Here is a 15,037-nt window from a genome sequence, read left to right as displayed (position 1 = left end):
CATGCAAAACATGATCCCTTCGCTAGTTAGTAATTAACTAATTATGTACATCTTTTCTTTTTTGGACCAATCCACTTTTTTTTTAGAGAGAATTAATAACCTAACCTTTTTTCCTAATGACTTATCTATTTTAAGTAAAAAAGTAACATTTATCCCAAATTAACTACCCAAACCCTAGGTAATTTTAATGGTCTATTGTTTCACCCCGCCCGGAAACCTACGATTTTAGCCTTTACTACATGAGATTTTTTTTTTTCAAATTTACATACAAAACCGTAGACCTCTAAATGGTCTACTGTTTGCTCTGACAAGTTTACGGTCCCTCAAAGAATAGATATAAAATGATTTATATTTTCGTCAAAAAAGTTATGGTGTACAAACAGTCAATGCATAAAACGTGCATTAATTGCTTGTATCCTGTAGGATCTTACGAAACCTGTGGTTTACCTTTTTTTTGGCTTTTTTTGTAACAAAATTCACCACATTTATCAAATTATCATTAATCATTTTTTACAATTTCCCATTACTTCAAAAACAAAACAATAAATACAATGATAGGTAAATCACATTATCTACATAACAAAAAATGTGATACCAAGAACGGAGACACTCACCTCCTTATGAACTAGTCTCCACACTTTCAGAAGACCACTCATTATTACTAGACTTTGGTTTATTCTCTTCATCCACCCATCTCAAAACCTCACCCCCATACCTAAGCGCCCCATCAACACTATCCGCTTCCAAACCGGTCACCGATGTCACATACAGTTTCCGCCCGGTCAACTCACCAAACAACCTCTTAAACTTAGCCGCCACATACTGAAATCCATACTGTGCTACACACGAATCATTATTATTGTTACTGTTACTGTTATTGTTTGTATGGTTGCTTATAAACGGATTGAAATCATGAAACCATTCACATTCCGTGAGTGGTCTGGTTTTAATCTTGTTTTCTAAAAGATCGAATTTGTTGAGAATTAAAAGGAATGCTTTGTCTTTGAATCTTGGATGTGTGACCATGGTTTTGAAGAGGCTTTTGCTTTCTAACATCTTGTTCTTCAAGATTAAATTGTTGTCTATGTAAAAATCATCGTAGGAAGTAAGGTCAACGCAATAGAGGATTAAGTCAACATCTTCAAACATGCTTAGCCATTTACAATTGTCTCCTAGGTTGCTTGAGTTCACTCGGATCAATTCGTACCTGTAAAAATGCAAAAACAACAATTTACTTTCGTTTCAAGTTTCAACTTTCTTTTTAGGATTTTTAAAGTGTAATAAGAAGAAATGAAAGTATAATAATTTTTATTTTTTTTAAAGAAAGTAAGTTGCTAACCTTTGCAGTGGAGGGTGGTTGTGGTCAGTAACCTCCATGTAGGTATTTGTAAATGAAGAGGGAACTGAAAACTCCATTGAAGTAAGTCCATTTGAAGATGAAATGCCATCAGCATATAAAATGTCCACATCAGAAGGCTCATAATTTGCACTCGATATTTCAACAGCCTAAAAAAATAAAGAATAAAAATACAATGATTTAGAAATTTTGTTCTGAGCAAGCCTAATCTTTCTGAATTGGATTTGTCAATGTAAAATATACCCGAGGTAAGAAATAATCAGCAACTATTGGGAATGCACCAACTTCACTTCTTCTAGCATAAGCTGCTTGAAATGCTTTATCTTTCCATAATTCCTCAACTACCCCTGAATACTCACGGGTTGCAGCTGGAAAAACAGTTCCCAGATTGCCTGACTTCACAATTTCAAGAAGCCAATCCGAGAAAATTTTCAATTTTGTACTTAGGGAATAAATATTTTCCATCATTGCCCCTGCAGCTGAATAAAGAAAGCTTCAGATTATAAAAAATTTGAAGTAGATATTTAATTCTTGAACGTTTTTTTTTTTTTATCAATTCCACTCATCATACCTGAAGTAGAAGGTTGATCAACTAGTTTGTTCCTGATTTGTATTGAATATTCTTCTTCAAATTTTATAAGCCCCTCGAGCAAAATACTTATATAAAGATACAAGTTTCTTTGTATCAAAGACTTGAGTTCTTCACGCTCATTTTCCAAAAATGGGATTTTATAAAGAATCTTGGCCTGATAAAAAGAAAAAAAAAATCATTTCAGGAACTCAATTATCATGAAAAGGGTATGCAAAAGACTTCAAAAAGATTTATTTTTACTGTTGTTGTACCTGTTTGTATATAGCACTTGTCCCAGATTGATCTTGACCAACTAAAAGTATTTTTGTTAGTGGTTTTATATCAATGTTTTTCTGCATAATTTTACTTCCATTGTTGACTGTTTCCTCCTCAGATGACATAAAAGATTTGGGTGGCATTGGCAAAGACAAGACACCACACACCACCTTGATTCCTGGCTGAAACCCAATTTGTCCTAGTCAGCATCCGAATTTAAAAAAAAAAAAAAAAAAAAGAGCTTAAATATTTATATAAAAGCTACAAACCTTTTCCCACATATTCCCTTTTACTTGTTTCTGTCCCTCTTCTAGAACTGATCCATCAGGACCTAACCAAAAATCAGTGCAATCTTTGTAATTGATCCCTACAAACTGCATATTTCAAGAAAGTTACATATTGACCAAAGAATAAGTAACGTTGACCATTTTTTTAAGGACACTGACCTTCAACATTTTGAGCTCCGTTTTAGTGATCACCCGATTGTTTATCTTTACTCTTGTGTTTCCATTGCTAGCATTTTCCATGATTGAACCACCAAGTGACAGTTGAGGAGTAATAATCTGGCTAGGCTTATGCCCTTCCTGTTGTTCATCATTTTACCAAATTTATTAACTATTATTATCATAAAAAGATCAAAATCCAAAACATATTCAACAATGTAGAGCATACATATATCTGATTTTGTAAAAAGTTACCTTTCCCCAATAGCCGGAGAGTTTATCATACCAATAGCTTCCTGGTCTAAGTCTTTGTGGTGGGTAGGGGCATGATCGTAATTGAACAACTTCTTCTAAAGAAAGAGGTTTCCCGTTAACGATAACAAGCCAATACGGGAGTTGGTTTATCTGACAGGCTTCTTCAAAACCCATTACTTGTTTAATTTGGAAATCTGTGAGCAATTGCTTAAGGACCTTTGAACATTTCCCTATATGCCCTCGATTAGACTCGTCAATCGGATACCCAATACAAGAAATACACTTTCTACCTTCTGGCATTGACCCCATTACTCTCAACACACATTTACTACAATATTTCGCATCACAAACAATGCAAAACTCTTTACTGGTGAACCTATTGCCCTTAAGACATCGGTGGCATAACCCCTTTTTTACCTGAGAACTTGCATGCCGCCTTTCTTGAACCACCACTCCTGTCTGAGATTGACTGTAATCAGTTTCTGATTCAACCATGGAAATGGACTCGGGTTCACCGAAAGTGACAACCTGAGTTCTGTTATCGTAACTTGAAATCTCATCGTGGCTTTCGTTTTGGTTTTCATCTTGTTGACTGGAACTATACAACTCTACAATCTCATGGCAATAGTTATCCAAACCATCGCCTTCTGAGCTCATGGAGAATTCTTGAGAATTCTCTTGACTATCAGAGAACCCTAACGAAGCAGAACTTCCCTCTCCCTCTGGTGGTGTATCAGGAACAATCAGACCAGATACTAAAGTAGTATCCTTGATTTCAGAGGAGATTGATTTAGGCTCTCGCTTAATAACAGGATGAATAACTGGTAATGAAAGATTACCAGAAGTAAAAGGTGTGGAGACAACTGAAGCGGTTGGAATATACGCAACATCAACGGGAACTGCTCTAGGAATATCGTAAGAAACTGGAGGACCAGTATACTCCATGGCAAACGAGTACTCCGGATTGAATTCATCGTCATCTTCATCCTGTTTTGAAGATCGAATCGGTAATATACTTCTTAAAATGCTACCCATCTTGCTAATCTAATTAAATCTCTCAACTAGAAACCTTATATACTGAAATTGAAGCTTAGATTAAAAGAAACAGAGTATATAGTCCTCCCAATTTCATGAAAAATCAAATGTGAAAGGGAGACCAAATCTACACTGGATTAAATAAATTAAACAATACTAAGTGTGCCAGATTGAATAGAGACTTGACTTTGAGGGAAACGAAAAATATTAAGATGTCTCAATCTAAGATGCAACGACCATTTCAAAGAGTCCGAAATTGAAGCTTACCCCAAAACAAAACAGAGTATGTAATCGTTATAATTGCATGAAAAGGAAGCGTGAAGTTTTAGTTAAAAATGCCATGATGTAGGAAAATTTTAACGCGGCTAATATTAAATGGGTTGTGCTAGATAATCGACAATGACGTACCAGACTGACGAACGAAGACTTGACTTGGAGAGAGACGAAAAAAGTTCATATGTCGGCATTAGAGAAGTTTCTTTTTTTTACCACTTCAAAAGGTTTGATTTTTTGTTCATTCAGTGCGTTCAACAGATAATAATAGTGAAGAAGTTTGACGAAAGGAACACTCATCCGCCATCACTAACCCTAAGGTCCAAGGACTTGACTTCCATAGTTCAATTTGGTCTTCGTCAATGTTACTTGTAAGATACGTCGAACTATTCAGGTCCCTCAAGTATATCAGCTTAGCAAATCAAGCCCCTCTAAGTTTGATCCGATATTTTTGAAAAGTATAGTATTTTTTTTTTTTTTTTTTTACGTGAAATGTGATTTTTTTTTTCAACATTACCAATTAAAAAAAAAAAATTTAATCATGGCGTTTATACAAAACAATCACTATCATTTTAAAATTTTAGATTTTACATTATGTTTGACTAAAATCGTATAATTTTGTCCTTGAATAAATAAGTTGGACTCGGTTTTCTCATCCACTATATTGCTAATGTAAATGCAAAGTAGTTTTCACATTACCACATTTACTAAAGGTTTCCAGTGGAGGATCCATGGTTATAACCTCTCATGTGACCATGAGATGGGTGCAACATGAAAGTAGACAAACTGTGTTCATATAAGAGTAGACGATGTTTTTTAACAAGTTTACTCACAATGTTTTTTAACATGCTCACTCTCAATGTTTTTATATATAAAAAAAAGTAGGCAAACTTTGTTCTTTTTCGTTAGAAAATTTTTAAGGTTGATTTTTTTAACACAATAAATCTGTGTGAACAAGTTGACATCCTTTCTATTGGCGATGAAACACATATGTTGGTTGCCAGGCTAAAACAAGTTGGTATTATGACCAAAACATTTTTTTTTGGTTGATATTTTACAAGACTTATGGGTATTGTCTTTTTCTTAACATTATTTTTTTATTAATCATTTGTCCAGTGGGGTTCAGATCCATACTCTCCTAGTGAAGATATCACGTAAAGTTGCAAACTTTACGTGTATGCATAATCTCATATGGCCATAACACTGAAACTAACATTCAAACAAGGTTCTTATGCATGGAGAGGGAATGAGCTCAATAAAAGATGCAACTTTATGATATTTGAGATCTAAAAAGGTCCAAATCTGGAACCATATCCTTGTGATAGGTCCATATCTAAGCTTGCTTCCATTTCTCAAAGTTGGTCACAACTCTCAAATAGAATTTATGCTTAAGGTAACATATTCATACCTCAAATCAATACCCAAGACGAACTAGATGCTAGAGCTAGTGTTTCCCCTTGATAATTCTTCTTCAAGCTTGGAATCCTCCCAAAATCTCAAGGATAAGCTCCCAATGGGTCTTAGTTCACTCACAAGAGGGTGTGCGGCCGTAAACGTTCTTCTATGGTGCTAACGGAGGCTACTGGGGCGGATAATGATGTTTATATAGGGGGCAAACCCAAAATTTAGGGTTTTCTTTAAACAACTCGGACTCGCCGAGTCGGTCCCGTTCCACGTTTCATGATCTCGCGACCCTACTCGACGAGTTGACCTCCCAACTCGCCGAGTCCATGCATAAATATTTTACACCCATTGGCTACAACATAATTAAAAAGCATGAATTTCAATTGTTTAGGATTGGTAAACCTCGAATTGGCAACTGCTTCTTTCAAGGTATGTATTCATTAAACCTTGGTTGACCTTTCACATATACGACATTGTCATCTTCAACATCCTGTGGGCTTTCAACTTTTGTTGCATCCTCATTTGTTTTTTCTTGACTGATTCCACCATACATTACTCCTTCCATGTTTCTCTTTTGTGGACTCATGAACTCAGTTAGAGTTAGGTTAATCCTATTTTCCATTTCCATTGACATGTTAGACATGATAGAACAATTGTCTTCACCCTATGTTTCTTTACTTACTTCATCACAAAATGCATGTAGATGAGTACCAAAATGGTCTATACAGGCAATTGTACTCCACACCTATACGCAATGTCTATGAACTCGTGATATTCAAGTTCATTAGAAATCAATGTTAAACCTGTTGGGATTTCTAAAATTGACTGGCAATAGTAAACTTTCTCACACTTCTCTTATATGAATTGTTCAAGAAAATCGATAAATTCCTTGTGAGCAATACCAGCAAAATTGATATCGTTAAATGCATGATGAATACCATCTGAGTAGCGAAAAATGTTTGTTAATGAACATACCTTGGAAATGAAGTTTGATTGCGAAGAACTTAGCCATGGACAAGAATTTTGGTGGAAAGGGGAAACAAGGGTTTCTCGAGAGTAGCAAAGAGTTCAACGGAAGTGGAGAAGGAAATACCCAACACAAGTTTATTTAAAAGATTACAATCAAAAGGTAACATACGTGACCATTATATTTAATGACGTGACAACGTCATTTTGTTTTGTGGCACCAAATATACCTCTTATACAAGTAACATGTAAGATAATGACATTTTAAAACGGTCATAAATGACTTAATTACCGTTATGTAACAAAAAGAAAAACAATTGAGTGACCTTTTAAACCAAAAAAGGACAAATCTAATGGATTAATATACGTTTGTTCTAAAATGAAATTTGCCCTAAAATCACGTGTTAATTTTTTTTTGATAGTATGCTAAACTGGGCCGGTATGGGGCATGTGGGCTGAAAAGTTTCAGTTCTTAGATCTGCAAATAAATAGCGTAGGAGTCGACAAAGACGAGAGGGCTAGGGTTTTTGAATTGCTCTTCGGATTCGCTAAAATCTCATCAATCCCAAAAGGAAAACCAAACACATATCGGATCGAAGATGTTTCCGGGGATGTTCATGCGCAAACCAGACAAAGAAGCTGCTCTGAAGCAGCTTCGTGTGCACGTTGCCATGTTCGGGTCGTGGGTTGTCGCCATTCGTGTTGCTCCTTATGTTCTTCATTACTTCTCCGGCAGCAAAGATGAGCTCGTTCTTGATTTCTAGTTCTGTTCTTCCAATGATATCTTGATTTTAGAGGTAATCACTGAAAAATTGCCTTAGAAGTTATTTGGTTTGTTGTGTTAATTTTAAATTAATGTCAAGTTGCTCAAATTTGTGATCCATCCGGTGTTATGAAAAGTTAGGGTTAGTGATTTTGGTATATAGAAAATATAATTTATCACTTTTAGATCAGATTAAGTAAACACATGAGAACCAATACATTTGTTATGCCATCAGCTCATCAATTAGAACAATCAATTGCACCATGATCATATTTCGATTAAAGTTTGATGCTTTTCCTATTAAGTCTTTCTTTCTGTAATAAGTAAAACAAACCAATATATAAGCTTACTTGATTCAGCCACATTCTCGTTAATTCCTTTGCAGGTGTTTTTTTCTTCTAACTATAGCCCTCATTTCTTGATCTTGAAAAATCTGATGATCTTTTATCTTTATTTTTTTGCAGCTATGTTGGGATATTGCTTTGTGGAAGAAGTGTGGTTTGAAAACAAAATCTCATCTGTTGATTCAATTTCTTGAGCTTATGTTTATGTTTTTGAATCCAGGAAACTAGGAGAATAGATTTTATATAATCCCTTTATGGCACTACATTTATATAAAACTTGTGGTTGAAAGATTTAATTGCTTTAAACAAGTATATACTATGATACAAAACACTAGACCTTTAAAATAGTATCATAAATGAACGACCAGCTAATCATTTTTTTGCGTATCATTTTGTGATTAAGTGTCACCAAATCTCAACATCCAGAATCAATTCTAGAACTGTGAAACACTAAAATTTGATAATATGATAATCAGCTTCTTATCGCAATGCCAAACAACCATTCATCTTGAGAAGCACCACTAATTACATCATCATTGCTTTGAATTTTGTGGCAACGTCTTTGTTTCATGATTTGATGTTGTTCCCTTGTAATGTGAAGGGTAAAATGGTTGTTTTTATAGCCCCTTAATTTTTATTCATAGCAGATAAAGTAATAGTGTTTGCTGTTTGCTAAAGCCTAATTGATAAAGCTAGATGATGAATTTAAAATGACAAAATAAGATTTTAGATATATAAGGGTATATTTGGAAAATTTGAGGAAAAGCTGATGAGTTTATTAATAAACAATATTGAATAACTTTTTAAGAAATTAGCTTGTAAAAACTATTTTAGTAATTTCCCTCATTAACCTTAAAAAACAAGTTAATTAATACGCCAAGCCCCTAAAACCAAAAATCCCATCTTAATGTATCAAGGCCCCACCCCTTTATCTTTTTGTCAGATATATATATATATATATATATATATATATATATATATATATATATATATATATATATATATATATATATATATATATATATATATATATATATATATATATATATATATACACACACACATTAAGATGATGTATTCGGTTTTGAAAAAAAAAACACCTTATAAGTAAAGATATTGTTACTCATTAAATTAGAAATAAAGACAACTCCTTTAATGCCCTTTTACTCAAGTTGCTGTTAAATTGTTGTTACAAAACTTGATCTTTGACTTTATTAAATAAAACTAGGATTTATTTAAATAAAACTAGGTGTGAGATCCGTATATTATACGAGTTGATTTAAAAAATACTAAACTTAAAGTATAAAAATAAAATATTTTTTAATGTACAACTTTAAAATAAGAAAGAAAGAAACGTATTTATTACAATTTAATATTATATATATAATATTTAATATTTTATATATATAAGTATATGATTTTAATCTACTCTAATAAATGAAGGGTTTTTTTTTTTTTTTTTTTTTCATATGTCCTCTTCTCCTTTATTTTGATACATGTTATTTTCTAGAATTTTTAAATTTTATATTTTCCACTTGTTATTTTATTGTATTTTTCATTTTATTAAATTACAATTTCATATTTAATATGTAAGGTAATATATATAAGGTATATATTAGAAATAGTTTATATATGTAATGTATTCAATACATTAAAACCTCATTAATTTAATAATTCAAAATTTTTTTCATTTTTGTTATAAATTCAAAATTTTCAAATTGTTAAAATTTCATATTTAATTTTTTTAATTTTAATTAAAAATTAAAACAAACCAAAAATTAACAAGTGAATAATATTTATTTTAAAATTACCACAAAATAACAAGTGTCAAAAGCTTATGAGAGATTGGGTAAAAAAAACTTTCATTTATTAAGGAGGATTTCATTCAAAGATATTGCAAAAGTACACACAATAAGAAAAAATATATATACATCTCGTCAAACTCACCTCTTGCTATTTGAAAATTTACATAAAAATGCAAGAGAATAATGATAGTAATAAAGAATGGCACTCATATCACACTGCAATACATCATAATAATCCAACAACACTTTGTCATAGGAGCCTCAATCTCAATCTCAATAACCACTATTAAACCTTCAAAAACCTTCAAGATTTTGAGCTTCACTTGGCTAAATCAGGAGAAAGTACATACCTAAAAGCAAAATCATGAGCAACCCATTCGATTTTCTTCAAAGATTTTGCATTTCTAATCGATTTGAAGCTCTTTTGGTAACAATCAGGCACCGAATGTTCAATCATGTCCATTAAAATGGCATGACACAAACCCGAATCTTTTGCATAAAGATCCACAAGCTTTGGGAGAAACATCTTTTGGGATTTTTGGATCTTGAAGTTATTATGAATGTACTCTTCTTTCGCAACTTCAAGTTCTTGGAAGACACTTTTAGGCGTGTATATCCGCACCTAATTCACAAAATTATGCAAATATTATAAAATATGATAAAGTCTTTATTTTATTTTTTAAAATGGCATTTTGGTAATTTTGCAAGCGTAGAATCTGTTTACCATGGGATCAGAACGGCTTCCCGAACAAAGTGCAAAGTATACAAGAGGTTGTGGTTGTTTCATTGCATAAGCTTTTCGTGCATCTCTTGACTTGTACTTTGGATTTGGAAATAACAAAGATTGAAACCACTAGAAGCAAATAAAAACAAGTTAAATGCAAGAAATAGTATCTTACTTTCATTTCTTTTTATTACATCATTGTATTTTGATTTTTTTTCTTATTAACAATAAAAGTAAATTGTTAATAAAAGTTATACTTGTCCAGGGTGAGGCAGTCTGCATCCAAGTATTGTACTCTGTATATCTCCAACACTAATACTATGACCACCAATATTATAAGCAGCCTGTATCACACAAAAATAAATATCATGTTACAACAATTTAAAAGTATGTTATATTTATAGAAATGTAAAATGACTGATTTAACCTTTTGGACTAATGATATCCTCTTGAGAGCAGTACGAGGAGTTCCATGAACCAGGAAGACCTGAAAACAAATCATGAGAACAAAAATTCAAATTAAACCACCTCAAATCACTATAAACAATACCAAAAAAAAAAAATTAGTTTGTTTGACATTTAAAGTCAAAGCATAATTAATGGACAACAAAAAGAGTAAAAATAGAAGGAGACTTTACATGCATTACTAGTGCATTGTGTATATTGATCCAGAAAGCTAGCTTCTCTTCATGTTTCAGCTTTCTAGGATCAACTTGTTCTAACTGAGAAACAAGAGACCTGTAAAAACGATATTTGGTGTAAGGGCATTTACGTCTTTTTAAAAAGCACAATAATTCCTACTATATATATTATAGTTTGTATTTTACTTTTTTATATACTTGCCTGAAGGTGCGTTGCTTCTGTTCAACACTACTTGGCCTGTGGGTGTTTTTGCAAATACCTTGAACTTCAAGGGTAGTAAAGTAATTTCCACTGAACTCCACTGATTCCTCACAATGTGGGCTCCACATGCTGAACTGGTCTCGTGGTGAAGACCCACTTGGTGGTGATGGAAATGATATGGGAGATGAAAGGAAATCATGATGATGAATCAAGGGTGGATCTGCAATGTGACTGTATATGCTTGCGATGCACCTGATCATTTCCTCTGAAAGCCAGTTTGCTGATGTACGGATATTATTGGAAATACATCCACCCAGATGCTCAGAAAGACTAACACTTGAATAATCATCTTTACCAAGCTGAAAGATTGTTGACAAATAAGAAAATCTTGAAATTTCCAAAAACTAGAAAATGTTACAATTAAAATCTTACCTCCAGCATTCCTAAGGGTAACGAATGGTATGAATCCACAGCATGATTTACAGCCATGTAAAGTGGTGGAGTTCTGTAAGAAAGTGATGAGTGGCTTCGATTAACATAGGAATCTTCCAGTTGTTGTGATTCCAAAATGGGGCAAAAATCTTTAGGTGGATTATCGAAGGAGGCTCGATGAGCTGTCACAAAAGTTGTAGAGTTGACAATCGACAATTGTTGTTGTTGTTGTTCCTTTGATCTTGATAAAGATTGTTCCTTTTTTTGGAAAGTTTTTCGGTATAATGATAAAAGATACTTCTCCAAATGCTTCACTTCAAATTCCAGTATGGATATTTCTTTGATTAGATCCTTGGAAGACTGAGTAAAGAATAGCAAAATATGAGAAAGATTGTAATTAATTATAATCATGTTTTAACATTATGTTGCAATTCCTAATATTTTTTTTAATGCGTTGGACTGGATGTCGACAAAAAGACTGCAACTTCCTGTAAAAAAAAAGGACAAGAGTTTTCTCCAAAAGACATAAATGCCCTCTCTCTTTTTTTATGGGACAAAAATTGGTCGTAACTCCTCTGTAAAAAGACTTGAATGCCCTTCTACCACAAGGGGAAAGCTCACAGACCTTTGTAAGTGAGGCTACATCAAGAGGATCTTGTAAGAAAGATTGACTAGTAGTCGTTGCCTTCTCTAGTTCACTGCGTATTACAAGTTGGTCTTGGAGTTGCTTCTGGAGTTGTTCAATCTACATTAAAAAAAAAAAAAAAAAAAAAAAAAAAAAAAAAAAAAGATTAATGTTAATAAGCTTAAGATAAGACTTCATTCGCAACAATGTAAAAGTTCATTTATTTTGCAGAAGAACATTTATAAGCCCAAAAGGTAAACAAACCTCTTCTTTTAGAGTGTTGTTTTTAACTTCAATGCTTTCACAAGGCTTTGGTACAGGCTCTTGACAAATCTTCACCTGCTCCATAGCCTATTGGAACAAGTCAACGCTATGGTTAACAAAGTCAACTTTTGTAATGACTGAAAGTCTTTAAAAGTGACGAAAATTTCTCACCTGTTTTGGAGGTGGTTGAGCTGTGAAAATGACGTTCTTAGCATCATGGATTCTTTCTGTAGCTGGATCACTGTCAATGTGAAGAAAAGAAAAAGTGAATGTGAGCACTTGATCTTATAAAATCACAGATTCAAGACCCCTTTCGTAAGATCCATTAAAACAGAGCAATCATAGCTAAAAAAAACTTTCTCAGAGTAAAATCATCGAACAGTTATGGGGCATACCTTTTCATGCGCTTGTGCCTTGAAGCGATGAGTTCCATTTTCACTTAACGAGCTTCAAAAGCAACTAGAGTATGAAGATAAAAAATCGATGAATGCCACACGCGAGATTCCCTTGCCCAGCTTTAAAAAAATGCTTAGTGAAACACCATTGCCCAGAGCGAAGAACACATAATCTGACAAAATTAACAAGCATTCCAACAGAAACGCCAAACTTATATATCAAAATCATGCGACAATTATCAAATGGCAGAAGATTACGACACCAAGAACAAACGTCAATAAGATTCTATCTGGCTCTCTGCCAATCAGAAACACGGTACATGCTGGTAAACAGAGAAAGATGTCTCACCTTCACGGGTCCTACAAATTTTGTTACGGAATATCGGATCAATAAAACCCCAAAATCGAATGTGTTTTTATCTAATTCTCACTGATCATTCATACCCAACCCAACAATATTTTGCTGAAGCAATCAGAATTGGTATGTGTTTGGTGATTGAAAGGAAAAGATGGGGAGGGGAGCTTATGATACTTTTGACTAGTCACTGCTCTCTCTTAGAAAGTGATTCTACCTTTTGCGTGTGGTAGCTTTTGCAAAGTGTTAGCCTTTGTCTTTTGCATCAAAAGAAGCAAATTCCAAATGCAAATTCAATGCTTAAATATTACTACTTCTCTACATACACGCTCTTTTATCTATACATGTAATCACACAAATATAAACAATCATCAATTTGGTAATCTCTCTCACACTCACACACACATATATATATATATATATATATATATATATATATATATATATATATATATATATATATATATATATATATATATATATATATATATATATATATATATATATATATATATATATATATATATATTATAGACAAATAAATATATTTGTTATAACTTTCTTTTTAAAATCTAGGCTCATATCTCCTAAGAATAACATTTGAAATTGCTGTAGTTGAAGATGAAAATTACTAAATTACAAAGAGTAATTTAAGTGTATATATAGTAGTTTCTTTTTGATAAATAATTAACACTTTGAATCGAAGGATATATAATACAAAAACTCTAAAAGAAAATTGTTATTAAACAAATAAAAATAAACAACATGTTCCTCAATGAAAACATAAGAATATTATTCATATCTAACACATTAGTGAAAGAACAAGCTGCATTACACAGGCTAAGATATTTTCGGGGGAATATGACTTATCAAGGTAATTAACTTTTCGGTATGTTCACATCTGGGTAACTATATTTTTTTTGTACATATGTAGATAACAAACTTTTTGGGAGTGTTCACATATGACCATTATGACCTGCTATAGCAGGTTAAATCCTAAATGTGAACGCTTTCAACAAGTTTGTTACCTAGATGTATACAAAAAAAATAGTTACCCAAATATGAACAAAACGAAAAGTAAAAATTAAATTACATGAATGGTCTCTATAGTTTGGAGGAATTTGTGGTTTTGGTCTCTAAGTTATTTTTTTAAACTTAAATGGTTCCTATTGTTTATTTTTGTTGCGCGTTTGGTCCCCATCTTACCTAAAAATACTATTGTGACCTTATTAATTTATTTTTTTTAATTAATTTTCTTATCTATGTTTATTTTTTACATATTTATAAAAATTAATATACCACACATATTTGTATCTCCTCGGATGATCCCTACTATTTATTTTTTAATTAATTTAATTTTTTAACTCAGATGGTCCATACTATTTAATTTTGTTACGAACTTGGTCTTTGTCTTACCTAAAAAGACTATTGTGCCCTTATTAATTTTTTTAATTAATTTTCTTGTTTATGTACTTATGCTTTATATGTTTAAGAAAAATTAGTAGACCTCACATATCTGTATTTCCTCACCATCCCATCTTTCATCATTCTCAACTTCTATATATTTTTCATCTTTAGTGATATCGACATCTTCATCATCACTTCTTTTTTCGGTCCTTCAACTCCGTCGAAACAACACCACAACCCACTAAATATGAAGAGATAGTAGGTTATGGTGTTGGTTCTCCAGAGTTGAAGTACCAAAAAAAGAAGGACGGTGAAGACGTTGATGTTACTAAAGATGGAAAAGAAATAGAAGATGGGGAGGATCAGAGATGAGATGGTTAATGGTAAGACTCAAATTAAATTTCTCAAATGTGATTTCAGGTTTTATAAAAAATAAATACATAAATAAGAAAATTAATTTAAAAAATTAATAAGGGAAAAATAGTATTTTTTAGATAAGA

At 32.4% G+C, this 15,037-nt stretch overlaps 3 protein-coding genes across 4 annotated transcripts; 1 reads left to right on the top strand and 2 right to left on the bottom strand.

Moving 5' to 3' along the window:
• Positions 1–491: 491 nt before the first annotated feature.
• On the bottom strand, positions 492–4,441 carry LOC145014422 (extra-large guanine nucleotide-binding protein 1-like). Of its 2 annotated transcripts, XM_078972789.1 has the most exons (9): positions 4,346–4,441; positions 2,903–3,889; positions 2,651–2,788; positions 2,474–2,578; positions 2,201–2,386; positions 1,929–2,103; positions 1,601–1,836; positions 1,340–1,506; positions 492–1,207 (listed from the first exon to the last, which is right to left on the bottom strand). In XM_078972789.1, the coding sequence occupies exons 2-9, from the start codon at positions 3,845–3,847 to the stop codon at positions 619–621; spliced, it is 2,541 nt and encodes an 846-aa protein (XP_078828915.1). In that variant the 5' UTR covers positions 3,848–3,889; positions 4,346–4,441; the 3' UTR covers positions 492–618. The 2 variants fall into 2 exon arrangements, with proteins under 2 accessions (XP_078828915.1, XP_078828914.1); XM_078972788.1 differs by lacking the exon at positions 4,346–4,441 and having other exon boundaries at positions 2,903–4,264.
• A 2,633-nt stretch (positions 4,442–7,074) lies between these two features.
• TOM6 (translocase of the outer mitochondrial membrane 6) lies at positions 7,075–7,983 on the top strand. The gene is made up of 2 exons (XM_078972536.1): positions 7,075–7,377; positions 7,808–7,983. Exon 1 carries the CDS (start codon positions 7,180–7,182, stop codon positions 7,342–7,344), a length of 165 nt encoding a protein of 54 aa, XP_078828662.1. The 5' UTR covers positions 7,075–7,179; the 3' UTR covers positions 7,345–7,377; positions 7,808–7,983.
• A 1,554-nt stretch (positions 7,984–9,537) lies between these two features.
• LOC145018360 (uncharacterized) lies at positions 9,538–13,413 on the bottom strand. Its single transcript, XM_078976257.1, has 12 exons — positions 13,125–13,413; positions 12,776–12,948; positions 12,552–12,621; positions 12,381–12,467; positions 12,117–12,236; positions 11,492–11,851; positions 11,060–11,418; positions 10,855–10,954; positions 10,644–10,703; positions 10,474–10,560; positions 10,217–10,345; positions 9,538–10,114 (listed from the first exon to the last, which is right to left on the bottom strand). The coding sequence occupies exons 2-12, from the start codon at positions 12,811–12,813 to the stop codon at positions 9,812–9,814; spliced, it is 1,713 nt and encodes a 570-aa protein (XP_078832383.1). The 5' UTR covers positions 12,814–12,948; positions 13,125–13,413; the 3' UTR covers positions 9,538–9,811.
• Between the last annotated feature and the right edge of the window lie 1,624 nt (positions 13,414–15,037).

This window comes from Lactuca saligna, chromosome 9 (assembly GCF_052625555.1).
Source record: "Lactuca saligna cultivar CGN05327 chromosome 9, ASM5262555v1, whole genome shotgun sequence".
Classification (NCBI taxonomy): Eukaryota; Viridiplantae; Streptophyta; class Magnoliopsida; order Asterales; family Asteraceae; genus Lactuca; species Lactuca saligna.
This window is presented reverse-complemented; position numbering and strand designations above follow the sequence as displayed.